Source organism: Diabrotica virgifera, chromosome 9 (genome assembly GCF_917563875.1).
Source record: "Diabrotica virgifera virgifera chromosome 9, PGI_DIABVI_V3a".
NCBI lineage: Eukaryota > Metazoa > Arthropoda > Insecta > Coleoptera > Chrysomelidae > Diabrotica > Diabrotica virgifera.
The window spans coordinates 183,452,503-183,480,127 of NC_065451.1; the positions used below are offsets into that span (position 1 = coordinate 183,452,503).

At 31.5% G+C, this 27,625-nt stretch overlaps 2 protein-coding genes across 3 annotated transcripts in view; both read right to left on the reverse strand.

Annotated features, from left to right (window-relative positions):
* LOC126891823 (uncharacterized) overlaps window positions 1-24,395 on the reverse strand; it is a 55,841-nt gene extending 31,446 nt beyond the window's left edge. The window contains exon 1 of one of the 2 annotated variants that reach the window (XM_050661102.1): window positions 24,196-24,395. The gene's annotated coding sequence lies outside the window, so the exon portion shown is untranslated. The remainder of the gene's footprint in view (window positions 1-24,195) is intronic. The other variant, XM_050661101.1, reaches the window with a different exon arrangement.
* Window positions 16,432-19,260, reverse strand: LOC126891824 (uncharacterized). Its single transcript, XM_050661104.1, has 2 exons — window positions 17,746-19,260; window positions 16,432-17,250 (listed from the first exon to the last, which is right to left on the reverse strand). The coding sequence occupies exon 2, from the start codon at window positions 17,072-17,074 to the stop codon at window positions 16,496-16,498; it is 579 nt and encodes a 192-aa protein (XP_050517061.1). The 5' UTR covers window positions 17,075-17,250; window positions 17,746-19,260; the 3' UTR covers window positions 16,432-16,495.
* Window positions 24,396-27,625: the final 3,230 nt, after the last annotated feature.

Sequence of the window (27,625 nt, forward strand, 5' to 3'; positions counted from 1 at the left end):
CCATGGTCGAAATTATGCTGTAAAAAACACAAAATGAATAACACGGGTATGAAACGGATGTGAAGACAGCCCTTTTATGTGCTTAGAATGTTTCTTTGCCAACCATGTTTTCACAAAAAAATAACTAAAACATGTACAATAAAATTTACTCTCAGTACCTAATTTTCTAGTTAAAAATACTACATTCTATGTTACTTTTGATTATAATATGCTGTACTGTCATAAAAATAAAAAAAAAGTTAATGTATAATTAATTTTCATTTTATTATCCCTTATACATTCAAAAATTAAAAAAATCCCAGGATATTTTTAAATGTTATAGTTCTACGCCAGACTCAATGATATTCCCATTTAAATACACGGTAAATGTATACCAACCACGGACACATGGCTGAAACGCTGATAAAACCTGTGTCCAATATACAGTGCTAGTCAAAAGTCCGTACCCCCCTCGTATCTTTTGAACGGTTATACCTATAATAGTGAAATTTGGAGATAGGAAATAAACGGACGTAAGCTTCTTAACTAGTCATGACAGGTGACGTAATAGTGACAGATGACTTTACAGCGCCACTGTGACAGATAATTTTAAATGGGACCTTATGGCAAGTGACACCTCGTTTGAAAGGTATTGAAAATACCTATTCAGTCATACTAATATTGTTTAAGTTTAAGCTAATTTTGACGAATTAATGAAATAAATATAAAATTGTAGTTTCATTTAATTAATTCAAAATTCCGCCTATGATTACTTGTCAAAAAGGTTGACGTTGACGTAAAAACTACTAGAGAATCGAAAAACGTCAACTTTTTTGACAAAAAAACCATAGGCGTACATTTGAATTTTTATTAATTAAATGCGAAGCTACAATATTATATTTATTTAATTTATTCACCAAAATCAAAATCAACTAAAACACAAAAAAATTAGTATGGCTGAGTAGGTATTTTGAATACCTTTCAAACGAGGTATCACTTGCCATAAGGTCCCATTTAAAATTATCGGTCACAGTGGCTCTGTAACGTCATCTGTCACTATTACGTCACCTGTCATAACTAGTTAAGAAGCTTACGTCAGTTAATTTCCTCCATCCAAATTTCACTATTATAGGTAAAACCGTTCAAAAGATAAGAGGGGGGTACGGACTTTTGACTAGCACTGTATGTACACATGGCAGAGAACTAAAATTGCCTCTGTCCATATATGGTACACATGGCAGTTAAAGTGTTAATGGATAAAAATTATTGGATATGTAATTTAGAATGTTAGCAATTACAAAAAACAAGGGTTGCCCGATCTAATCTTGTTCTAACTACCTATATTTAATTAATAATTAAAAAATTACATTTTTTTTATGAATTTAAAAAAAAATCGACCCGGGCAGATATTATTTCAGATTTTTTGGATCATTCTAAACAAAAAAGATATGTTGTAATTGTTCTCTAAAGTTGATCGTTTTCGAGTTATAAACAATTTAAAACTGAAAAAAGAACGAAAGATGACAATTTTCAAGGCTCAAAAACACAAGTAAAAAATATGATTTTTGTAATCATGGAGTACATAAATTCAAGTTTAAACCTTTTTCTATCAGGTCCCAATAAGAATTTTAGCCATGCTTTATTCTAAAACACATTTTTTTTATAATGAGGAAGGTTTCTTATGGGGAGACGGGCATTAACAACTAAAACACAATGTTTCAGAATGAAATACGTCCAAAAGGCTTATCAAGAACTGATAGATTAAGGTTTGAGCTTGAATTTAGGTACTTCTTAATTTCAAAAATCATATTGTATACTTATGTTTCTGAGCCTTGAAAATCGTCATCTTTCGTTGTTTTTTTCAGTTTTAAATTGTTTATAACTAGAAAACGATCAACTTAGAGAAAATTACCAAAGACCTTTTTTGTTTAGAATGCCCTAGAAAATCTGAAATAGTATCTGCCAGAGTCGAATTTTTTTTTAATTTATAAAAAAAATGTCACTTTTTAATTATTAATTAATTATAGTTAGAACAAGATTAGATCGGGCAACCCTTGTTTTTTGTAATTGTATTAATTACTCTGAGATAATTAGCAAAATTCATGGAAAAGTTATTTACCAGCAATTGTATTGCTGGAATCGAATTATAAGATCCTATATATTAATAATATAGGTATGCAAAGTCCGCAGATAGTGTGCTACTTTTTTTATAAACAAAATGGCGCCGACAAATCGTATTTTTTTCAATTATTGCACTATAACTCCGAAGATTTTAACTTTACAACAAAAACACCCAAATAAAAATTCACCGCAATTAAATTCTGCATAGAGATATATTTTTCACGATTTGTTCCGACGAAAATTTTCCTCGGAAAATGCGGGTTTTCCTAACAAAAACTCTTAATTTTCAAATAAAGTTTTAGGTAAGTAATTATTAATCAATAATTAAATAACTTAATGACATCAAAGCTTTCTTGGTATAGATTGTAATTCCAGAAGCCGGTGAAAATTAAACGAATATTTTAGCAACAATTCAATTGTTAATTAACAATTTACGATCGCAATAATAACCAAAATAATCATGATACATTGATCAAACTTATAAAGATTATAAAGGTGAGATGCTATTTAATCTTTTATCGACAAAATATAACTTTTCTTTTTTTTGCATCTTTAAATTAAAAAAAAAAAATAGTTATAATACGCTGGTCTAATTAGTAAAGTACAAAGAAAGGTTATTTACCAGCAATTTTATTGCTGGAATCGAATTATAAGATCCTATTTATTAATAATATAGGTATGCAAAGTCCTCAGATAGTGTGCTACTTTTTTTATAAACAAAATGGCGCCCGAAAATCGTGTTTTTTTTCAATTATTGCTCTATAACTCCGAAGATTTTAACTTTATAACAAAAACACTCGAATAAAAATTCACCCCAATTTAATTCTACATAGAGGCATGTTTTTCCCGATTTGGTCCGACGAAAATTTTCCTCGGAAAATGTGGGTTTTCCCAACAAAATCTCGAATTTTCAAATAAATTTTTTGGGCCAGTAATTATTTATCAATAATTATATAGCTTGGTGAAATAAAAGCTTTCTTGGTATAGATTATAAATTCAGAAGCCGGTGAAAATGAAACGAATATTTTAGCAACAATTCAATTGTTAACAAACAATTTACAGTCGCAATAAGAACCAAAATAGTCATGAGACATTGATCAAACTTAGAAAGATTATAAAGGTGTGATGCCACATATAATTTTTTTATTTTTTTGCTTGATCTTTAAATGTTTAAAAAAATTGTTATGAACAAATTAACATTTCTCAGAAATTTTTTATTATATTCTAATTTTAAAAAATACTTAAAATGCGTATTTCGTAGGTCTTGAAAATGAATGGTTTAAAAAATTTTCCAACCATTTGCAAAAACGTTATGAAACAGCAAAGTAAAAATAATAAGATTTCTCCGTTGTTTATAATTTGTTTTAATTGTTTCAAAGCTTAAAAGTGAGTCTATAGTACAATCTAATTACTCACAAAGAATGTCAAAAATTAGTGCAATGGTTATATTTTAATCAAAGATTAAAAATACTTTTTTTGTAATTTTTAGCGCAAAAGTAGGCCTGATACAGAGTCGGAGCTAAAATGTTCACTCGAAGCGACTGACACGCAGCATACATTATTTATTAATCTTTAATTAAAATATAACCATTAAACTGATAATCGATATTTTTTTGTAAATAATTAGCTTGTACTTAAACTCACTTCTACGCTTTGAAAGAATTAAAAAAATTATAAACACCGTAGTAATCGTATGTTTACTTTGCTGTTTCATAACTTTTTTGCAAATGGTTGCAAAAAAGTTTTAAAGCATTCATTTTCAAGATATTCGAAATGCGCATTTTAGCTATTTTTTAAAATTATAATATAATAAAAACTTTCTGAGAAACGTTAATTTGTTTATAATAACTATTTTTTTTTAACATTTAAAGATTATGCAAAAAAATAAAAAATTTATATTTTGTCGACAAAATGTTAAATAGGCATCTCATCTTTATAAGATTTCAAAGTTTGATCAGTGTATCATAATTATTTTGGTTATTATTGCGACCGTAAATTATTCATTAACAATTGAATTATTGCTAAAATATTCGTTTAATTTTCACCAGCTTCTGGAACTATAATCTAAACCAAGAAGGGTTTTAAGTCAAAAGATTATTTAATTATTGGTAGATAATTACTTATCTAAAACTTTATTTGAAAATTAAAGATTTTGTTGGGAATACCCGCATTTTCCGAGGAAAATTTTCGTCGGAGCAGATCGGGAAAAACACGTCTCTATGCAGAATTTAATCACGGTGAATTTTTATTTGAGTGTTTTTGTTATAAAGTTAAAATCTTCGGAGTTATAGAGCAATAATTGAAAAAAAAACACGATTTTCGGGCGCCATTTTGTTTATAAAAAAAGTAGCACACTATCTGAGGACTTTGCATACCTATAATATTAATATATAGGATCTTATAATTCGATTCCAGCAATAAAATTGCTGGTAAATAACTTTTCCCAAAAATGGCCTATTTTCCGATAATCAGCCCAGACTATAATTATTATTATTATTAATTATAATTAATTATAATTATTATTAATGCTAAATTAATATCCAATAATTTGTATCCATTAAACAGATCGGTGCAAGTCGACCTTACATATATCGTATCTTAGACTAGACTAATAGGAATGGAATGTTTTTAATATGATAATGGGTATTCTGTTTGATGAACTTTGTATCACATTTAATGCTAATCATTCAAGGAGACGCACTATAGACGTGTTTGAATTAAGTAGATCATTCATTGCTGACTGCTTCTTTAGTAAGATTGTGATAATGATGTTTTTGTTATGACGAAGTATATTTTAAGATAAGAGATACGATAAGGGTTTAAAAGAATTGTAAGATACAGTCAACTGGATGAGCTTGCAAAGTGTTTGTTATATTAATAATTGATCTTTTTTAAGATCGTGTATTATATTTTAGCATTGGGAGCATGGACGTATAAATATAAATAAAGATAAACCGGTCCATCTTTATTTATACGTCCATGATTGGGAGAGTCTTAGAACAAAAATCTGAGAAGAATCTATATCTATACTACTTGTGGATTAAAAATAATAATTGTTTTAGGCCCAAATTTTTGGGTGACTATCCTTCTCCTCGTCGGTCCTTAATCCCTTATAGGATGTGGTGACACCTTCTTCTTCTTCTTCTCTTTTTTCTCATAATCCTTAGTGCCCTTCAGGGCGTCGGATGTCTGATTCCGCCTTTTATCCATTTCTTCCAATTGCTTCTATTGGTGGCCAGGTTCTTCATATCCCTCATACTCATGTGTTTCCTTTCACCTACATCCTGGATCTGGTCCATCCATGTCTTCCTCGGCCTTCCCTTTTTTCTTTTGTTTCCCATTTAGGCTTCATGTACCTTCTCTGTAAGTCTTTTTTGTTCCATTCGTTGTATGTGTCCAAACCAGCTTAATTGTTTGTTTTCGATATTCCTCATTATCGGTTTTTGTTCCAGCTCTCTTCTGATATCTTCATTGTCATCTGTCATCGTGGTGACACCAAATTTTTATATTTCTTTTATCGTACTCTGTTCTGGGCTAGTTGTTCAGCCTCTTGAATTCCTCGGTTGATCAGTGTTTTTGTTTGATTCACCCAAAGGCCTGGAGAAATCTTCCCCTCGGTCTTTTCCTCCAATTTGGCCCTCGATCATAAGTTTTTCCATCTGGCAATGTGTTCAAGATACCAGGGAAAAATTAGTTAATTACCAGTCGTAATTTTGTCTGTACTGTTATCGTTGAACTTTTTCCAAATATTATAAACTTCATCATAGCTGTTCTTGCGATAGTAAATCTTTTACGTATCTCTCTGTCACATGCTCATTCGTTGGTTATAAGAGACCCCAAGTATATGAAACTATGTACTACTTCAAAACCCCCGAGTTCTTTAATACGCTAAGATTTTTCTGCGCTAGGTCTATTACCATGATATTTGTCTTCGTTTTATTTAGCAGTAGCCCATACTTTTTGCTTTTTCGTCTAGCCGTCTCATTACGTTTTCACTACAAAAATAAAAAACTAGTCTCCCTCTTCTATTCCTTCCAATAGTTACAGTCGAACCCGCTTATTGGAATAGCCTTCGTGCCAAGCAAAAGTATTCCTATAACCGGGATATTCCAATAACCGATCATTGATGGCTAATAGAAACGTCTCGGGACCTCAATTTTTTATTCTTTAAACCGGGATATTGCTATAACCGGTATTCTAGTAAGCGGATTCGACTGTATTACGTCATTCTTCCTGTTGTGCGTCCATAATTTCGGCATTACGTCATTTTTTATACGCTGTACAAACTGCCGTCAAACGGTCGTGCACTATAATGCCGTTAACAGCTATGACGTCAGTCTTATGATGCGTTTTACGGTATTTTCTTCGGTTGCCGTTGGCCTGAAAGCTGGCAATCTTAGTATCAATTATTTCTGATAAAGAATTTATTAATATGTATTAGAAAATTTTCTTATAAACGAAAAAGAAAATGAAGTGAAGTATTAAAACGTATTTTAATTATGGGTAATGATAAATACATAAATAAATTAGTCTTTATTTATTGTAAAACCTGTTGTAAACTAAGAAAAAAAAATAATTATAGAAATTTAGTCCTTTCTTTGGAATGGAACCCTGGATTTATTTGGAAATGTATTGGGGTTCCTTTTCTTTTTTGGTGGTACTATTAATTGCTGTCAGTGATTGTGCTGAGTTTGAATTGACGTTATTTCTAACGCATTTCCATCTAACGATGCCTTGAATCGTATATGTACTGGGCAATCTTCTTTGAATGTCCAAGACTGCCGCATTTTTTCCCACCGCTCTTGAACTTCCTTCCACCATGATTGCAAGCATAAACAAGTTGATAATGGATTAAAGTGCGTTCTATCGGCCTCTTAATTTTACTGCTTGAAATAGTACGTGTATATTGTTTCCAAAACGTGGTAAATGTACTTTCTCCAAGTTCCTGGATGGCTTTTTTTTGCATCGGCAATAGAAAAAAATACTAAATTTATGGTGATCAGTAAAAAGAACATATCGACCTGAATATTGAAGCCAAACGTATTGAAAGAGTACACCGATTTAAATATCTGGGATATACAGTAAATGATAAGTGGGACCCAGACGTAGAGATTAGGATCCGAATTAAAATAGCAAGATCCAAATTCATAAAAATGAGAAAGCTCTTAAGCAACCGCAACCTAAGCGTTAACCTCCGATGGTGCGCCACGAAATGCTACGTACTCTCTACGCTACTTTACGGAGTAGAAGCGTGGACGTTAACAGCAGCAACTATAAAGAAGTTAGCGGCTCTAGAAATGTGGCTGTATCGACGCATACTGAGAATACCTTGGACAGACAGAGTGACCAACACAAAGGTATTGAGATGAATGGGTAAAGAGGTGGAATTATTAACAACTGTGAAAAGGGGGAAAGCGTCATACCTGGGCCATGTGTTCCGTAATGATAAGTACAGTCAGTTACAGCTTATCGTGGAAGGCAATATTGAGGGTAGAAGAGGTTTGGACAGAAAGAAGAAATCCTGGCTGAGAAACTTGAGAGAATGGTTTCAAATACCAGAAGCTGCGAACATAATACATGCGGCACAAAACAGAGAAACCTATCGTTTGATGGTCGCCAACCTTCGGTAGAAGACGGCACATAAAGAAGAAGAAATGAGGAAAATGTATCGCCAACTTTTAACATTATTGACATACCAATAACTAAAAGTACCAATATTTAGAAAACGAACGGACGCCCAATAATGACACTTACCTAAGTCATTCAAGTTTTCCAAATTCAAACTTATTATTCCCACAATAATTAACAATGTGCAAGACCGTTTAACGGCAGTTTAAGTAGGTACAGCGTTTTTTATAAGGCAACTTTGACAGAACCTCATAAAATTTATATTTGGGGATATTTATATGCTATTTTAAGATAATTGTAGTGAAAGGATAAGGCATCCGCTTAATACGACCCTGGGCAGTTTCTCTCACTTTGACAGAACCTCATAAAATTTATATTTGGGGATGTTGATATGCTATTTTAAGATAATTGTAGTGAAAGGATAAGGCATCCGCTTAATACGACCCTGGGCAGTTTCTCGTACAGGTTTATTGTGTTATATTGTAATACGTCGTATATTATTATCTCAAAGAAAGGGCACATTGACACTGAAGACGGGTTCCACTGACCTTTAAAGTATTGAAAAACGGAAATGGGTGTGTAGGAGAGCAACTTTTTACTACTGCTTTTTTGTGGAAATACGAATACATTTAGCGGCGTTTATTTTTGACGTCGCGTCGTTATCAATTTCCGAAACTCAAAACAAGTTCTGTAAATACGTCTATGCCTCTATGCACTTCGATGATGTTGGCAGTGGACCCGGCACCCGGCAAATATTTGAGATTCTATTTATAGAGTCCAATGAAACGCTCGAGTGGTTTGCAAATATTTAGGAAAAGCGAATTATTTTAGGATAACTTCAATAACAAAGCGCAAAAAGATTATGTAGGTAGGTATTAATCTGTTTTCTAATATAAAACAGACCCAAAAAAATTGCTTCTGTGTTTACTGACTCAATTTAGAAATGAACACGAAAAAAAATTGACAAATTTATGCTTCTTCTTCTCTGCTTGTTCTTTGGCGAATTTATACATTATATCGAAGGTTGTCAATATGTCAATCCATCTTTTGCGCGGTCATCCGATACCTACTTCTTCTTAAGCCGATTGGTGATTTATCTCTTGCTATTTTGACCAGATGGGTGTCCTCAGCGCCGGTTTAACCAGGGGTCTTTTGGGTGCTGTAGCACCGGGCGGTTGAAGGTTCTAGGGCGGTACGCGCAAAGCGCGTGCTGTTCCGAAATTATATGATTATGGTAAAATAAAATTTGCATACAAATCCACATGATATAATAATAAAATTTTTTCTGGTTTATCATTAACTTGAAAACTTAACAATAATTTATAAATAAATAATTATTATTAACGTCGACGTACCTATTAGGTCTGGATCCCGCGTATGAAAAAAAAGTTGATTAATAGCAAGCTGAAAATTTGTTAATAGCTTAAGGGTGTCTAGTCGAATAAACTTTGGTATATGGGAACACTGAAACAGGGGTAGTTTTAATTGTGGAACAGGTTAAAAATTTGGAACGGTTACAGCACGAAAACGGCACATTTATTTTGTCCGACAGAACAGACTTAAACTCTCCGAACAGAGATTAAACTCTCATGAAAAAATCAGACTGCTATTTATTACCTGTCATAATTCCTGTCATTTGACACATTCTACATGTTCCACTCATTAAAACGCCCATTTGGTGATAAATAGCAGTCTGATTTTTGCATGAGAGTTTAATCTCTGTTCGAAGAGTTTAAGTCTGTTCTGTCGGACAAAATAAATGTGCCGTTTTCGTGCTGTGACCGTTCCAAATTTTTAACCTGTTCCACAATTAAAACTACCCCTGTTCCAGTGTTCACACATATCAAAGTTTATTCGACTAGACACCCTTAAGCTATTAACAAATTTTCAGCTTGCTATTAATCAACTTTTTTTTCATACGCGGGATCCAGACCTATATATGGTTTATGCACTGTGTTCAGTTTATGTTATCTAAATGTCAGATAACGTACAAACATGCCGCGCGCCGTAAAATTATATCATTTTACAGCGTTTAAGAATATAATTAGACCAGTAAGAATCTGTTTTTAGGTGGATGTGAGAGGTGGCATTCAGATTTTTGCGGATAAAGTTAGGTGATAACTTCGTTAATAATAATTAATTTATGCTCCTTCTCAAGTATGCCCGGAACATTAATAAAAAAATAAAATATTTAAAAATTTCAAAACTTTTTCGTTTTTTTATAATTTTTTTGCTTAAAACTTAAAAACTATTCATTTTAGAACAAAGTTCTATAGGAATAAAACAAAGATAATTCAATTTTCTATCAGATGCGATTTGTTAAAAATGTCTTAATTTATCACCCTTGCTTCAAAATAGCAATAAATATAAAATAAGGGGGCAAAACAAACCTGTCCTTATTCAATTATTTTCCATCACTTAGGTTACATTTGGAACCTTCCTAATTCGCTTAGAAAATTTTTTTAATGTGCTAAGACCGTACACCAAATTTCATTAAAATTAACTTACTAGATTTTGCATAATAATTTTGCAATCTAAACTTTTTTTAAAAAATTAAAATTTTTTAAAATATTGCACAACAAAAACTAGAACATACAAAAATTTGTCAATTTTTTTACATATAAAGAAGTACTCCACCTATCTAATGCACTTTACAGAATTGAAATCGGATTATTTAAGCAGCCTCAGCAATGTTTTAAAGTTATAAACAATTTTTTGGCTTATAAACAAATTAGTGCTGTGTCCAGGAGGGGGTGCTACGGGCTCCTTTATTTAGATGGACTTACCCAAGTTTTTTTATGTATTTTGACCCGTAGAACACGAATTTTTTGGGTAACAGTTGATCCGGATGTCGATAAGATTGTTATAAACAAAGAACTTGAGGAATTACACAAAATCGATTTTTCGCAAAATAAAACATTTTTGTGTATTTCTTGGGTAATTCTAAGCAAAAAATGTTCTTACAAGTTTTTTCGTAGGATGCATAGTCTTCGAGATAAACGCGGTGGAACTTTCAAAAAATCGAGAAATTGCAATTTTTGAACGCGAATAACGTTTGATTAAAAAATAAAATAGCAATTCTGCTGACAGCAATTGAAAGTTTAAGTCAAATTATACCGGTTTTAATTATTAATTGAAATAAAGTTAAGAAATATTTTTGAGCCTGGGCGCGGCATCCGTATCAGCACCGGGCGGCAGACTGTGTTAAACCGGCACTGGGTGTCCTCTATTCTGCCTATGTGGTTATTCCATAGTTTCTTCCAGTTTCCAGTTTCTTCTGATGTCTTCACTTCTCTTTCGATCTCTCAGCGTACTTATTTTAATTCTTCTCAGTAAAGTCGGGTCCATCGATATTTCGCCCGTCGGCAATTTCAAAGAGATAATATTTGTATGTTATGAAATTCGAGTAAACCGATGTCCCTTTATCTAGGCACATGCCGGTATTTTTACAACCCGGTTACTCATCGTAAATCAATCAGTTTAGCACTTAAAAATTTATACTTGGGGATTAGTACAGTTAAAATTGTTAGACAATTATACTATTAAGCAATATAATTGAAACTTTTTTCTACTTTGAAGGACAAAAAGCGAGTTCATTAGCGGAACGTAATTCAAAATTATTCTACAAATTACATTTGATACAATATTTGATTAAAATATCTCATTTTTGATGGTAAAAAATATATTAAATACATATATTAATTTGTCTGGACTAAAGGTGGTAAAAGATGGTCTGGAGTTATATTTTTGTTTGAATTTGCCGACGGGTGATAGATCGATGGTGTCAACTTTACACTCACCTCGGCGGCCGTTTCCAGTAGTCTTTGTGCTTTGGTTGTGCCGGGTCTTGTTTCTGATGCATGTCATTATTGGTCTTACACTGACTTTATAAATTCTTAACTTCATCTCAGTGTTAATATGTTGGGTTTCTCCATACAGTATTACTTCAGGGTAATAAGCTAGAGATAGACCATGTTCGGGACACTCAAAGATCCAGGTAGCGGACTACTTTTTTAGTTATTGTAGACCTATAGGAAGAAAACCTACCTGTTTCCTGCCTAGAGTTCGCGTCCGTTATTTAATTATTAACAATTTAGTGCAAAAATCGCGATTTTTTCGATTTTTTTCACCCCATTCAAAAGCTAAATAAATAGTTGACATCATCATCATATATCATACATCTCCAAGTGGAGCAAAGGGCACCTTGCGGTGTTTCAAGTAGCATGAGGAATGATGGTGAGGTTGCTAGTCCCACGCATCATCTGTTGAGTTCCGTCCAATTTTGTTTACTAGTTTTCTCCATTCTCTTCTGTTTTTTGCTATCTTTTTTGCATCGTTCCATGTTTAAATTATTTTCTTTGAGTTCTTTCTCTATTGTTCTTTTCCACGTATAAGATGGTCTACCCATTCTTCTTTTGCCTTGAGCATTGTAATGTAGAGCTTGTCTAGCAATATTTGTTGCTGGTTTTCTTAAGGTGTGTCCTATCCACTTCCATTTCCGTTTTTTTATTGTATGTTCTATCCTTTCTTCATTTGTTATTCTCCACAATTCGTCATTAGTAATTTTGTTTGGCCAAAATATTCTCAGTATAATACGTAGGCACCTGTTAATGAAGGATTGTATTTTCTGAAAGAATTTTTTATGGTGTTTCCATGTTTCTGCTCCATGTCCAACAGGACAGACTTTACATTAGTTTCAAATAATCGTAACTTTGTTCTTCTGCTGATGTTTGTCGAGGCCCATATCTACTAGAAACCTACCTGTTTCCTGCCTAGACTGCCGTGCTAGGCCCAAAGGCGGTAACTAACATTTCACAAAATGGTGGCAAAATCGATTTCAACCATTAATTATATTTTAAAACAAAGTTTTATATAAAAAGAGGTAGATACCGCTAAAACGTTTTATCAAAACTTACTATAAAACTAAGCCTATTAGCGGTATGTGGTTTACAGTTGTGATTGATATGAAATAAAAAGCTTTTCTGTGTATTACAGTTTATTAAATTGAAAGAATTAAAGTACTATTAAATGTTATTATTTTGTTGAGCTACAATATGACAACAACAAATTGACAATATTCAGTTGTAGTTATATCTGTTTCTTTCAAGAGTCAATAAATACATATTGGTTCATTAATATTAATGTTCTATTTGTGATTCAATATAGACAATTTAATAGACCACCAAACAACATAATTTGTGTCTGGTACATATACAAAACCTATTTAGTATTACAATACAATGGTATTACCTCATAAATAACATTTTTTATAAAATCTTTTATGGTGCGTCTAATAATTTGGGCAGAACTGTACTTATACTAAACAGAATTCGTTCAGATTGTTATAGATGTTTAAACATCTGCTGAAGCGTTTTAAAGAATTCTTCAACTACTGTGAATGTGATTGTAAACCATACTTTTGACTTTCTCAGCTATTTTTATTTTGTTTCTTAGCGACAAAGGTTTGCTATTTTACGACGCGGTGTGCAAGTACTTGGAAGGGAAACTAGAAACGACCGTGCGCGAGTCGCGGAGAAATATTGCAACTATCTTAAATAATTCATATTGTCAATGGAAATTGTCAAATTGACGTATATTTCATACCTTCTGTCATTGAAGCAAAAAAATTATATATTGCTCCACAATATTGTAATGATATGCAAATATTATATAAAGGTAAATTTAATTAATTGTATTTTGCTTGCAGTACTGCATTTTAATAACTAATTTTATTTACCACATACAATTTTTTACGTTTTCATAACGTAACCTGAATCTTATTTTTTCTTCTTATTATTTTTTTGGACTATGGCCTTGACAATTATCCAGTAACCAGGACTAATATAATTGGTCAATATAATTAAAAGTGCGAATAAAAGTACAGAGCGTAGAAATAGGGGTCGCTTTGCCGAACTTGCACGGTCCCAATAGAGGTTCAAGATTTTTATGATCGCCGACACCTGCCCTAATATTATTATGTATTGTTATATTATTGGGTATTTCACAATACATATTATATTTGGGAAAATACCATAATTTACAGTAATTAGGGCAAATTTTAACATTTTATTAGTTGTATTGTACAAACTAGTTATATGTTATGATTAAAATATGATGACCATTGTCTTTTAGACCGAAAAATACCTAATTATGGGATATACAAGATTTTTAAAATATGCAAACAAATTTTTGGATTATTATCCAAGTACCTGACGCATTCTTAGAAAATTTATAAAAGAATAAAACCAGCATTTTTGTATAAAACTTACGTAAAGAATTCTCAAAAGATTAAATAAAGATATCCCAAATCTACAATCCCGTATCTATAATAGCATTGTATAACTAGACTACTAGACATTATCTAGTTAAACAATGATATTAGCTTGTATTTAAACAAAAAAAATGCAATCAATGGGACTGCTAATTCTAATCCCATGTACGACCAACAAAGGGTTTAAACATACAGAAAACTGAAACAAACCTTGAAACAAAGTATGAAACAAACCTTGCGCCTGTATAGGCTGAACATAGTTTTTTTCACCTCTTGTAATTGCTTTACAATAAATTTTTCTCTTTCTACAATATTGTCTTCAGTGGTATCACCTCGTGGTTCACAACTCTTACTCGACTCTACTTGATTTTCTAAAAAAACATAATACCTATTTTAAGTCTCTTTTTCTAAAAATGTTTGTGGACAGCGTGTGGATATATTATTAAGTTTTTAAAACCTAATTAAAAAAAAGACATATTTTTTAAATATGAAAATCTCTTACTGCCTAATTCAAGATATAAAAAATCATCCACTTGGGGCAGATTCATATTGTTTAGGACAACATAATTTGGTTAATTCTTGAAATATTATAAACAAAAATGAAAATACATTTCAATAGATATAATAAACTCGAAAATTTCTTACCATCCTCGCTAATTATTTCTTTTACTAACTATCTAATGCCATCCCCTCTTTGTGAACACACACACACGCAGAACTCTTTTAACTAACACAATAATTTATTGTAAAGTTAGGCCGAATTTACTTTGTAATACAAAGGCGATTTGGCGGTTTCTAAATGTGGGCGTAGCATTCTTGAAAGTAGATTAGCGGTAAGTGCAATATGCTAAGGTATATGGACGGCAACTGTAGCATATACTGTCAAAACGCCATAATATTTAACATTTGCCGCCAAATGGCTTAGTAATTTAAATGAAAAGTGTAGATACCGCTAACAAAATTGCAATTTTATTTAAAATATAATGCTTCTACAACTCCAAAAACTTTATAAATATATACTAAATACCCTATTTCATCTAAAAATACAAAAATCTCATTTTCGATAAAAAATCAGTTCCCGCCTTTGGGCTTAGCACGGCAGTAGAGTTCGCGTCCGTTTTTTAATTATTAACAATTTAGTGCAAAAATCGCGATTTTTTCGATTTTTTTCACCCCATTCAAAAGCTAAATAAATAGTTGACATAAAATTACAAAATTTAATTTTTTAGAACATTAATCAACCTTCAAAATGCCGATTTTTGAAAGTTAAAAAGTTAATTTGTTGCTACGAATACTGCAAATAAGTGAAAATCGTTTTTTGTTAATAACTTTTACCATTGCTTTTACTGAAACTAGCTTAGAACTTGAGTGTTTCACCCAAAGTTGGGTATTGGAGTACTTAACAAACCCTCAAAATTTGAGACCGATCCATTAATTATTTAAGGAATTTATTTTAATTGTTTATCTCAGAGACCTTTATTTTGCAATAACATAAGACAGAAAATAATGAAGATAGAGCAATTCTGCGTATGCCAAATGAAAGTAGAAAACTGATGCTATCAAAATGTACTAAAAAAAGATAATGCCAAATTTGTGAAATTTTGTAGTTTATAAACATTTAGAATAACTTTAAAAATATTGTCCGTAGAAAAAATCATTTTACATATTAGAAAAGCTGATATTTTACACGAATTTTTAAAAATGTAGTTCAATTGGTGACTAGTCGCGGTAAGTGACGGGGGAGCTGGGAGCCGACAAATACACGAGTTCAAAAACTAAAAACGCTGGACGGAAGGGCCGCCCGAGAACTTTATCGTACCGATCTATTATCGTTATCGTACTAGATACTGGCATTCTATAAAAATAACAAAGTTACTCGTTATTTTGATATTTTAGAAACACCTTGTATACTTGAAAATATTTTATGGTTCTACGCATCATTAATTCCTGCATTTGAGAGAATGTTCGGGGACACACTATAGATTATTGCATACCTAAATCAATAGAATATTAGTCATACTTTCATTTCAAATTAGTTTATTTTTCTGAGAAATTAATAGTTTACAATATTTTCATTTTACTGGATGGATTTTAATAAAATTTTGGGAGTAGCCCAAAGCCCAATCTCCTAATTCAAAGTCTATCCTATTATACTATATCTAGACCCGGAAGGAATAAACACTTAAGTCTTAAATTGAAAATAAGAAAAATTTTACAGGGGAAGGTTTAAAGTGTCTGGTGAAAAAGTTTAAAGGCAAATATTCTCTTTTATAATGTATTTGTATGATATTATTTATGAGCCTTTCAACTGTGCTATCCATATTAATGCATTATCATTAAACAATAAAATAACTGACATAAGTTATTATGTTCAACTGGAAAATTTGACTTAAGTGGTTAAGGTACTATGAGTAACAATTCAAGAAAGGTACTATGAGTAACAATTTTTATTAAGTCTTCAATATACAAAATCAATATTTATTAAATAAACATTTATTATAAGTCACTCTCGTCTCTGTCCAAGTACGGATCTACGTCTCTAACATCGGCAGCAGTCTTTAGATTTTCGTAAAAGTGATGAAAGTATTCCGGTAATAAAGGTAGCAAAGAAATTAAATCTCGCTTTTTCTCTTCACTTATTGCCAACTGTTGGTCCGTAATTGGCTGCAATATAAAATGTCTTGTTTGTCTTGTTGTTCTTTTGAAAGAAATAGTTTTGAACGGCTCATTTTGCTGAAGGGATGTTTTATAATTAATACTACCGAAATCGCGTCCGTAAGAAAGCCATTTAACGTCAAACCACTTAAAATTATTACCACCGCAATCTTTTTTTCGCATAATAAGAGGACCTTTAAGCAAAGCAGCAAAATCAAAGAAATCAGCCTGTTGCATTTCAACAACCTTAAATTTATTACTGCTTGTACGAATCAGTTGCATCCAGTCATGTGGATGATAAACTTGCATAGCCGTATTTAGTTTTTCTTTCCCGTTTTCTCTTTCTGTTTTCTGTAACTGTAACTGCTTGTGTAATATCATCAGAAGAAGAAAGAATCTCAGGAGGATTATGCACGTCATTAACTTCCAATTGTGTATGCCCTACGACACCATTAGAACTTTCAGGTACACATGTAGGGTCAGTAACAGAATCGTCACTTGAGTAATCACTTATTTCAAGTTTTTTTCTGGAATATACGATTTCTGGATACCCGATGTACTTGGCTCAGGTTCTGCTACTAAGTCTTCCTGATTAACTATAAGAAACGAAAATTCAATTAAGTAGGTATCAAAAACAGATTAAAATATGTGTCATTTACGCTTGCACCAGAGATTTTCTAATAGTTAGATACATTTTTTTTAAATCTGATAGTAAATTTAAAGGATTTATAATATTTTTCTTTATAAAATCATCTACTAAATTTTTTAAAACATTTCACAACCATTCATTTAAATGCAAGTCATACATTCAAATGATAGAAATTGGTAGAAGCGTAAAAGCACCCCTCTTTTCTTTGGTACGTAAATTCTAAGAATGATGTCCGTAATCCAATTAAATTAATATTATTGTAATCAAAATCAACTTCATCCTTTAAACGGTTTTTAATTATAGGTACATCGTTTTCCCTTTACTTTAACATTTCTACACCAATGGAACACATCTAGAAGTTTTCAATTTTTTAAGAATTTTCTGCACTCTTTACGTACCATAGATAGATGAAAAAAATATTATCCACAAAAATAATACATACCAGGTTCAGGTGTATCCGAAACTAGTGTTTGTCAAACTAGCTCCAATATCTGTCTACCTCTAAGACTTAATTTACTATTTAAATCCATTTCATTATTTATTAGAAATAAATTTCAGACTAATAAAACTATCACCAGATCAGGCCGTCAACTTTATCGGAACTAATAATTGAAAATGGTTTTAAAACGAAGATTCACCCCAAAACTCAAGTGTCTTGTATAAACAAAAGAGGAAGAACCGACTGTGGATATCAATATCATCACGAAATACACTGACTCTGCATGTACTTAATATTTATGTCACTAACAATATAATATTTTAGAAAAAAAAATTGACGAGCATAAATACCTATATCTATATAAGTGGTTTAAAACGCCGTTTCACATCGAACTCGCTATATTTGTTATGATTGAGTAAAAGTACTTAAGTCGAGTTAAGTGTTTATTACAGCCACCTTTATGAAATAAAAATAAAGAGTTATAAAGAGCACGATAAAATACTTTGATATATAAGCGGTATATGACTTAGGTGTTTATTCCAGTTGGTGTATTACACAAATTTGGTTAGTTTGCGAGATTATGTATTTTTCATAAAAAAATGACTTAAGTGCTTGTGACCGCCGTGTCTAGATATACTATGGCGCTTTTATCATGGGGGCGGTTCCCACCACTTCTCGGGGATAGAACATTTTTATTTTTGAACTGCATGGAGCAAAAGGAAGAATTTTAAGAAAAGTTAAAAATGCGCTCTATAATTTGATCTTATTTTTTTCACCCGTCCAACTGTTTGAAAATACAAATAACACTATATTAAGAGGTATTGCAAAAGAAAAACAATGCATTTAAATTCTGGTGGATGATGGGTTAAATGTATGTACTTCTCATTTTTCCTTAAAGTACATTAGTCATATATTCTTTTGCACCATATCTCGCTTAGTTTGAATGTAACCGACATTTTAACGGTGCTCGTTTTAAATGCCTTTTCAAACACTACAAAAGCATGAGTACTTTGGGCATGCACCAAAAAAACAAACTCTTTTTACCTACCATATCTCTTTTTGTATTATAAATAGAAAATTTACGAAGGAACGAATCTCTTTATTATTTATAATCTAAAAAAATTTATATACTGTTTTTAGTTTGATGCATAGTTTTTAAGGTATTCACAAAAAACCGTCCGAAAACGTGTCATTTTTAAATGAAAATGGCCAATTTTCAACTACGCATAACTCAAAAAGTATTGAGTTCTCAAGAAAAAGTATAGATCAGTTTTTGCTTAAAAAATAGGTTCTCTAGCCACCTCCATGCTTATTTTGGCCAACATATTTTCCACCCCCTTGAAGGGGTGGGAATTGCCCCAAGATAAAAGCGCCATATTATATAGGGTAGATTTTGTTTCTTGAGCTATTCCCTACTAGTCCAGAGAAATAAGGTTTTTCTCGTGACACTTCCCCCTCCAGGCCGAAACCAAATTTTTTGAGTAGTATGGACATCTATATTATTAACATATATGTTTCCTGCAGCCGATTTTGATGATATACATAGGTATAAACAAATGAAGATCGAAAAACGGTAAATTATCGCTTTTTTCGTCTATTACCAAAAAGTTAAGCACTTTAAACAAATTTGAGAGTAAGAAACTCATAAATCGTATAAAAAACTTCAATATGGCATTCGCTGAATATGTCCATCCTTATTGGTTGCTTAGAAAATTGCAAAATAAATCATAAATATTGAGTTTTTATAAATATTCATAACTTAGGTAAAAATTAACTTAGAATCTTCTTGTTACACGGAATCCCGAGACTTCTTGTACTTAAATTATATTTTAAATTTCAAAGCAATTGGTCAAATAGTTTAAAAGTTATTTAATTTATTTTTCCCAAATTCATTTTTTTTGCAACACTATAAGTCAGAAAATTATGAGGTTACAATAATACTTCGGACAGTTTATGAAAGAAGAACATTTATACTATTACCTTAATTAAAAATAAATGACAAAAAATAATTTTAAACAGTGTAAAATTATTTTGTAAAAACATGTCGATTTTTTGCTTACTTATAAACAATTAGAATAACTTTTTAACCGTTACCCGTAGAAAAATTATTTTTTCATATTTAGAAAGACTGAATTTTTATACACATTTAGAAAGAAAAGCAACTGTTCTAGGAGATTTAGGGACAAAGTTAGCCCCCCCATTTTTTAATTCACATGATTTTGCAAAATTATTTTGCAATATTTATAATTATTTTTTGTCATTTTTTTTAAATTAAATTAATACTGTAAATTTTCTTCTTTTATAAACTATCCAAAATATTACTGTAACTTCATCATTTTCTGACTTACAGTGTTGCAAAAAAAATTAATTTTGGATAAACAAATTAAATAACTTTTATACTATTTGACCAATTGCTTTGAAATTTAGGGTATAATTTAAGCACCATAAGTCTCAGCTTTCCGTGTAATAAGAAGGTTCTAAGTTAATTTTTACATAAGTTATGAATATTTATAAAAACTCAAAATTTATGATTTATTTGGCAATTTTCTAAGTAACGAATAAGGATAGACATATTCAGCGAACGCCATATTGAAGTTTTTTATACGGTTTATGAGTTTATTACTCTCAAATTTGTTTAAAATACTTAACTTTTTGGTTATAGACGAAAAAAGCGAAAATTTACCGTTTTCTGATCTTCATTTGTTTATAACTATGTATATCATCAAAATCGGCTGCAGGAAACATATAGGTTATTATTATAGATAACCATATTACTCGAAAAATTTGGTTTCAGCCTGGAGGGGGATGTGTCACCAACACGATATTTTTTTTCCTTATTTCTCTGAACTATAGTTACTGTGAAAATATCAAGTACATCGATGTAGTAGGATGGAATTCGGAGACAAATACCCTCATTGACTGCCCTATAATAATGCTCTGCTATGATCGCGTGAGAGGGGACACACACAAGATTCTAGCAAAATTTCTATTTTCTGTAACTTTTCGAGTTTTTGAGCTACAGCAACGAGTTTTATGACATTGGAAAGGTAATTTTACATTCTTTCAAAATATGTAAAAATATACAGGGCGTATCTAAAAAATTAAGATTTTTTTTCATTTCCGGTTCAACCGGAAGCCATATTGTGGGTAAAATTTATTGAGCTAATAGATAATAAAGCACTCTATATGTATGCCAAATTTCAAATTATAGTTTCTATTACAGAGGAAGTTACGGGCACTCGAATATTTTTTTAAAAAAAATTTATAACTCCCCTCCTATGAGGAGATAAGAAATCTGACTAATGTTATTGAATTAACCGATAAGATATCAAAAATATATCAAAAAATAAACAAATTCCTTGGAGCCATTTTTGAGAAAATCTAGTTCAAAGTTATGTCAAATTTTGACCCCTTAAATATAGGCAACCCATAACTTTTTCTGAAAAACGATAATATTCTTGTTATAGGCCCATCTTTAGGCTATATAAATGTTTTTTCAAATTAAATTTATCTTAAACAAGTTTTTAGATTGGTAGGGAAATGTATCGGGTGGGAGGTCGGCCATGCTGGCCGCCATTTTGGATTTGGAAATGTCAAATTCCGTATTTCTATTCACCTATCGATAAGCTAACTTTATGTTAAATTTCATTCGTTTCGGTCAAAATTTGCAAAAATGGGCCCCAAATAACCCCCCTATTTCGGCCCCCCTTTGAGAGGTTTTTTTCAAAAGCTTAGTTTCTCGACAAAATTCTCTTAAACTTACTCATACCAAATTTCATCGAAATCGGTCCAGTAGTTTTTGCTGGGCGGTGGCGACATACGTACGTACAGACATACATACAGACATACGTACATACTTCCTACATGTTTTTTTTATTTGCTTTTTACACTCAGGGGGACTCAAAACGTCAAAAAAAGTGAAATCTGAAAAAAAATTTTTTGCACGATCCTATAACTTTATCTATTATACTCATACTACGTATGTAGTACGATAAAGTAAAAAGGCAACTTAAAACTAGTATTTTCTATAGGTATCTCGGGATCTACTGAATATATTTTGATCGTTCTTTTTTTAATTAGTATGTAATTTTTCTGTTCATTACAAATATACAATTTGTCTAGACATTTATTAATTAATAAACAGTCTAATTTGTTTAAACAATTTTTGAAAAAATAATTTTTCCCAAAAATCCTTGATTTTAATCATACTATCGTTATTAATAATAGAAAAAGTTAAGGTTACTTTATTAAATAAATTATCTTCAATTAATATCTAATTATCTAATAAAAATCATTTATTTATTAAAGTGTACTGTAACTTTTTCTATGATCATTAATGATACTATGATTAAAAAAAATAGATTTTTGTAAAAAAATATTTTTTCAAGAATTGTTTAAACAAATTAGACTGTTTATTTAATAAATTTATAAACAAATTGCATATAGGTATTTGTAATGTACGTAGAAATTACATACAAATTAAAAAAGAAAGATCAAAATCCATTGAGTTGATCCGGAGATACAGAAAATTATATTAGTTTGAAATTGCTTTTTCAGTACATACATATTTCAACTCTGTGGATTTGTAGGTTCCCCCTAGTAATCGTTTGAATTACATTTTTGAAAAATCATAGAGGGTGCTGTGAAGGTACAGTTACGATCATTGAATAGTTTACAGGCTTACGTATCTAGGAGACATTTTTTTTTAAATTTCACTTCGTTTAAACGCACCTTTTACGTCAAAGTGACGTTACCAGTGGTGTACCTAGAATAGGTTGATTAAAATTAAAAAATCAAAATAATATAAATATATTTTACAAAATTTAACAAAAATGCCAAGGGCCATTAGTTGTCAATTTGTCAAGGCATTAAGCTAAATAAAAAAATTAACAAAATGGAAAGTATACAAAGAAGTTTTTTTTTTTGGAGGAGTTTGATATCGATTTATTTTATTTTTCAACACGCGAAATTTTTGACAAGTATTGACTTTTTGAAATTTTTTGTCTTTGACATTTATCAGATCCGTACGATACTGCAACTTTACAGTATTTAAAAAGATTATTTCTATGGATAACATTTTTAGTTATTTTAAACTAAAAAATTTGGCATTAGGATTTTTGACTATATTAATTATTTTTTTTATCTTTTTTAATACATTTTGATACTATCACTCTTCTACTTTCGTTTGGCATACTCAGAATTGCCCTATCTTCATTATTTTCTGTCTTATCTTATTGCAAAATAAAGGTCTCTGGGATAAACAAATAGAATAACTCTTAAACTAATTATTGGATCGGTCTCAAATTTTGAAGGTTTGTTAAGTACGCCAATACCCAACTTTGGGTGAAACGCGAAAGTTCTAAGGTAGTTTTAGTCAAAGTTATTAACAAATAACGATTTTCACTTATTTTGCAGTTTGCATAGCAACAAATCAACTTTCAAAAATCGGCATTTTGAAGGTTTTCAATGTTCTAAAAATCTGAATTTTGTAATTTTATGTCAACTATTACTAATTAGCTTTTGAATGGAGGTCAAAAAATCGAAAAAATCGCGATTTTTGCACCAAATTGTTAATAATTAAAAAACGGACGCGAACTCTAGGCAGGAAACAGGTACCTAGGTTTTCTTCCTTATAGGTCTACAATAACTAAAAAAGTAGTCAGCTACCTGGATCTTTGAGTGTCCCGAGAAAATTCTTATTACTCTGGACTATTTACTATGTAAGCAAGATAGATTTACTCTATACTACTCTTTAGTCATAAATATATCTACATTCAATAAAAAAAAAGGAAATATAGAATGAAGGGTGGAAAAATATTTTTTAATATAATTACTGTTGTTAACAAACTGCAAAAAAAAAAGAAAAAAAGTGTTTTCTTCTTTCTAAAATCTAAAATCCGTAATTTGAAAGCGTGGCAAACCTGTCTGGTATGCAAAAATTATTGTCTAAATATAGAAACCCACTTTCACATAACGTCTCTATGATGTGGGTAAAAGGAAACTCGAAGACCGAAGAGAATATTAATTTGCACACATATGGCACATGCATACAAAATTTACAGCGGTTATCGACCGATTTACAGTTGTACCAATCGAATAGCTTTACAATTTTTAGAATGTTCTTGTTCTGGCCTGGGAGTATTCTGGACTTCTAGAATAATTCTTACGTACTGAATACTAGTAACGTCTAGTAATTTTATTGATTAAATTTACGAAGTTAACGAATTAATAAAAAACTGATTGTAATAACAGAATTATTTAGAATCCACGTAATATGGGTACGCCTGGCCGCAGCATTGGTACGCCTATGTAAAGAAATGTGTCAACTATTTATAGAAAACAAATTTTTGCGACCGAAGGTCAGTAACTTTATCCGGAAGCCAAAAAACACACAATTATCCAAAGCTCGTCAAATGTAAGGTTAGAATAACAGAATTTATTTATTTCACTTACCGGTTAGTTATTAGAGAGTAGTTGCTTCAAAGATTCTTTGGAAAATATTCGAAAATAATCACAGTTAATTTTTAGCACTAAAATAATCACGTCTGTTCAGCTCGAAGCGCTTTACAGAAATAAACTCAACTTGCGGTTTACGGCTTGCGGGTGCGGGCTGCGGGGCTTTTCGTATGACCCGTGGTAAATATCATAGACGATAGGCGGTTTTTATGAACGGTCTTGAAACGCAGGGTCTCGGAAGCTCGTTTCTTATTGGCCCAGGCGTGCTGTTCACGTTTCAGAATCGTGATTCTGTTGGTAAACGTTGCAGTTTTAGCGCTGAAAAAGATTAGAGATTCGTGGAAACTGTTTTCTAATTTTCTATTGTTGTATGTTGTAATGTTGTTATTGATGAGTAAAGTTCCTATGAATTTAAGCAATGGAAATGTGTTTACTGTATTTATACTAGACTAGACTACTTACTTCTTGGAATGACCCGTGTTGAGCTGCCCCCCCCCCCCACTTGCAAAAATCAAAAAACAAATAGCCCTGATTTATGAGCTATTTATGAGCTTTCATATTCCTCAAATTAAAAATTTTGAGCTCGTTCCACTGAGCAGGAATTTAATACTTTAGTGGAGGGGGGGGGGCTGAGTCAGCCCCCCCCACTACTTAAAAATAGGAATATTGAATCGGTTTTTGCGGCAGAATTTCGAGCTATTTATGAGCTCTTGAAATTATATAGTTCCGATTTTTGAGCTCATCCCCTTCACCCCCAAACAACCCTTTAATTGATTTAACTTAAGAGAAAAATGCTGAGAAAACTTAAAATATATCGTATTGCGGATATAATTCCTATAGCTTATATACTCTAAGAATAAACTATTAAATCACGTGCATTTCGATTATTGAGCTACAACCCATTCGCAAGAAAACCACCCTATCTTCCCGGCTTAAGAGAAAGTTGTACTTAAAATGCATTAAATTAATTATTTGGCGACTACATATCATTTAATAATTTATAAGCTTCCAAAATACGCGTATTTAGATCAGTAAATTGCAATTTATTTTGTATAGTGCAGTCACTGAAGGTAAAAATCAACGATTACCTTCAATTTCAGTGAACCTTCACCGATTTTCACGAAAATTGGTCAGTGGTTAGAGGATACCTCAAGAAACAAAGGTGACATGGTACCACCTTGCGCCTTTACCCTGAGCGTGGATACCGCCCCTTCTCGGGGGTGAAAATTATTTTATAAAAAATAACTGCACAAATCAATAAAAGAACAAATTAAAAGCAAAATTTATTATATAAAGTTATTAAAATAAGTCAATACTTTTTAAGTTATTAAAGATCAAAGATATTAATTATTCGTGAAAAAAAATGCATGTTTTGAAGCGGTTTTTCGTAAATCACTGAAAAACTAAGTTTTTACAAAAAAGTTAATAGTAGTTTAATTCGTATAGCTCATATTCTAAGAATAAACTCTTAAATCACGCGCCTTTCGATTATAGAACTACAACCCCTTCGCAAGAAAACCATCCCATATTCCCGGCTGAGAGGGTTGTACTTAAAATAATTTCGTGAAAATGAATGGAGATTTACCGAAATTGAAGGTCATAGTTGACTTTTTACCTTCAGTGACTGCACTATAGAAAGAAACTGGCAATTCAATAATTGAGATGCGCATATTTTGCGAGCTCATAAATTATTAAACGATATCTAGTCGCCAAATAATTAATTTAAATTATTTTAAGTACAACTCTCTCTTAAGCCGGGAATATGGGATGGTTTTCTTGCGAAGGGGTTGTAGCTCAATAATCGAAAGGCGCGTGATTTAAGAGTTTATTCTTAGAATATAAGCTATACGAATTAAACTACTATTAACTTTTTTGTAAAAACTTACAGTTTTTCAGTGATTTACGAAAAACCGCTTCAAAACATGCATTTTTTTCACGAATAATTAAAATTTTTGATCTTTAATAACTTAAAAGGTATTGACTTATTTTAATAACTTTATATAATAAATTTTGCTTATAATTTGTTCTTTTATAGATTTGTGCAGTTATTTTTTATAAAATAATTTTCACCCCCGAGAAGGGGCGGTATCCACCCTCAGGGTAAAGGCGCAAGGTGGTACCATGTCACCTTTGTTTCTTGAGGTATCCTCTAACCACTGACCAATTTTCGTGAAAATCGATGAAGGTTCACCGAAATTGAAGGTAATCGTTGACTTTTAACCTTCAGTGACAGCACTATACAAAATAAATTGCAAGTTACTGATCTAAATGTGCGTAATTTGGAAGCTTATAAATTATTAAATGATATGTAGTCGCCAAATAATTAATTTAATGCATTTAAGTACAACTTTCTCTTAAGCCGGGAAGATAGGGTGGTTTTCTTGCGAAGGGGTTGTAGCTCAATAATCGAAATGCACGTGATTTAATAGTTTATTCTTAGAATATATAAGCTATAGGAATTATATCCGCAATACGATATATTATTTTAAGTTTTCTCAGCATTTTTCTCTTAAGTTAAATCAATTAAAGGGTTGTTTGGGGGTGAAGGGGATGAGCTCAAAAATCGAAACTATATAATTTCAAGAGCTCATAAATAGCTCATAATTCTGCCGCAAAAACCGATTCAATATTCCTATTTTAAAGTAGTGGCCCCCCCCCCACTAAAGTATTAAATTCCTACTCAGTGGAACGAGCTCAAAATTTTTACTTTGCGGAATATGAAAGCTCATAAATAGCTCATAAATCAGGGCTATTTGTTTTTTAATTTTTGCAAGTGGGGGGGGGGCAGCTCAACAAGGGTCTTGGAATGTTTATTTTTGTGGCTAGGGCAGGGGTCGGCAACCTGCGGCTCGCGAGCCGCATGCGGCTCTTTGGATGTGATGCTGCGGCTCTTTAATTCCACACGCAAATATTATTTATTTTACAAAAAAAAAGACATTTAAAAAGCCTTCTAAACTGCATCGTGATTTCAAAAACAAACCAGAAATCTTGAAAAAATCAAATATTTGCCACTATCCGCTAAAACAGTACAAGATAGAATAGCTAAAATATCTTCAAATGTGAAAAACATATTTGCAGGTGGAAGATATTCAACTTTCTTCCGCCTTATTCCGTGCTATAGATGAGTCTTGCGATGTAAAATACACGGCACTAGTTGCCCTTTTTGTTTGTTAGGTATACCTATATTTTTAATATTGAAGATATAGCGAATGCCGTGCAAAAATGCCTTGAAGACAATGAGATGATTTAAATAAAATTGTTTCAATAGCAACTGATGGAGCCAGAAGTATTACAGCAAAAAATAAAGGGGCAACAACGATTCTTCAAAACAAAATAAATCACGAAATTCTTACGTTTCACTGCATAATACACCAAGAAACGCTTGTAGGATATTAGGTACTCTTATAATGTAAAGATTTTGACCTGC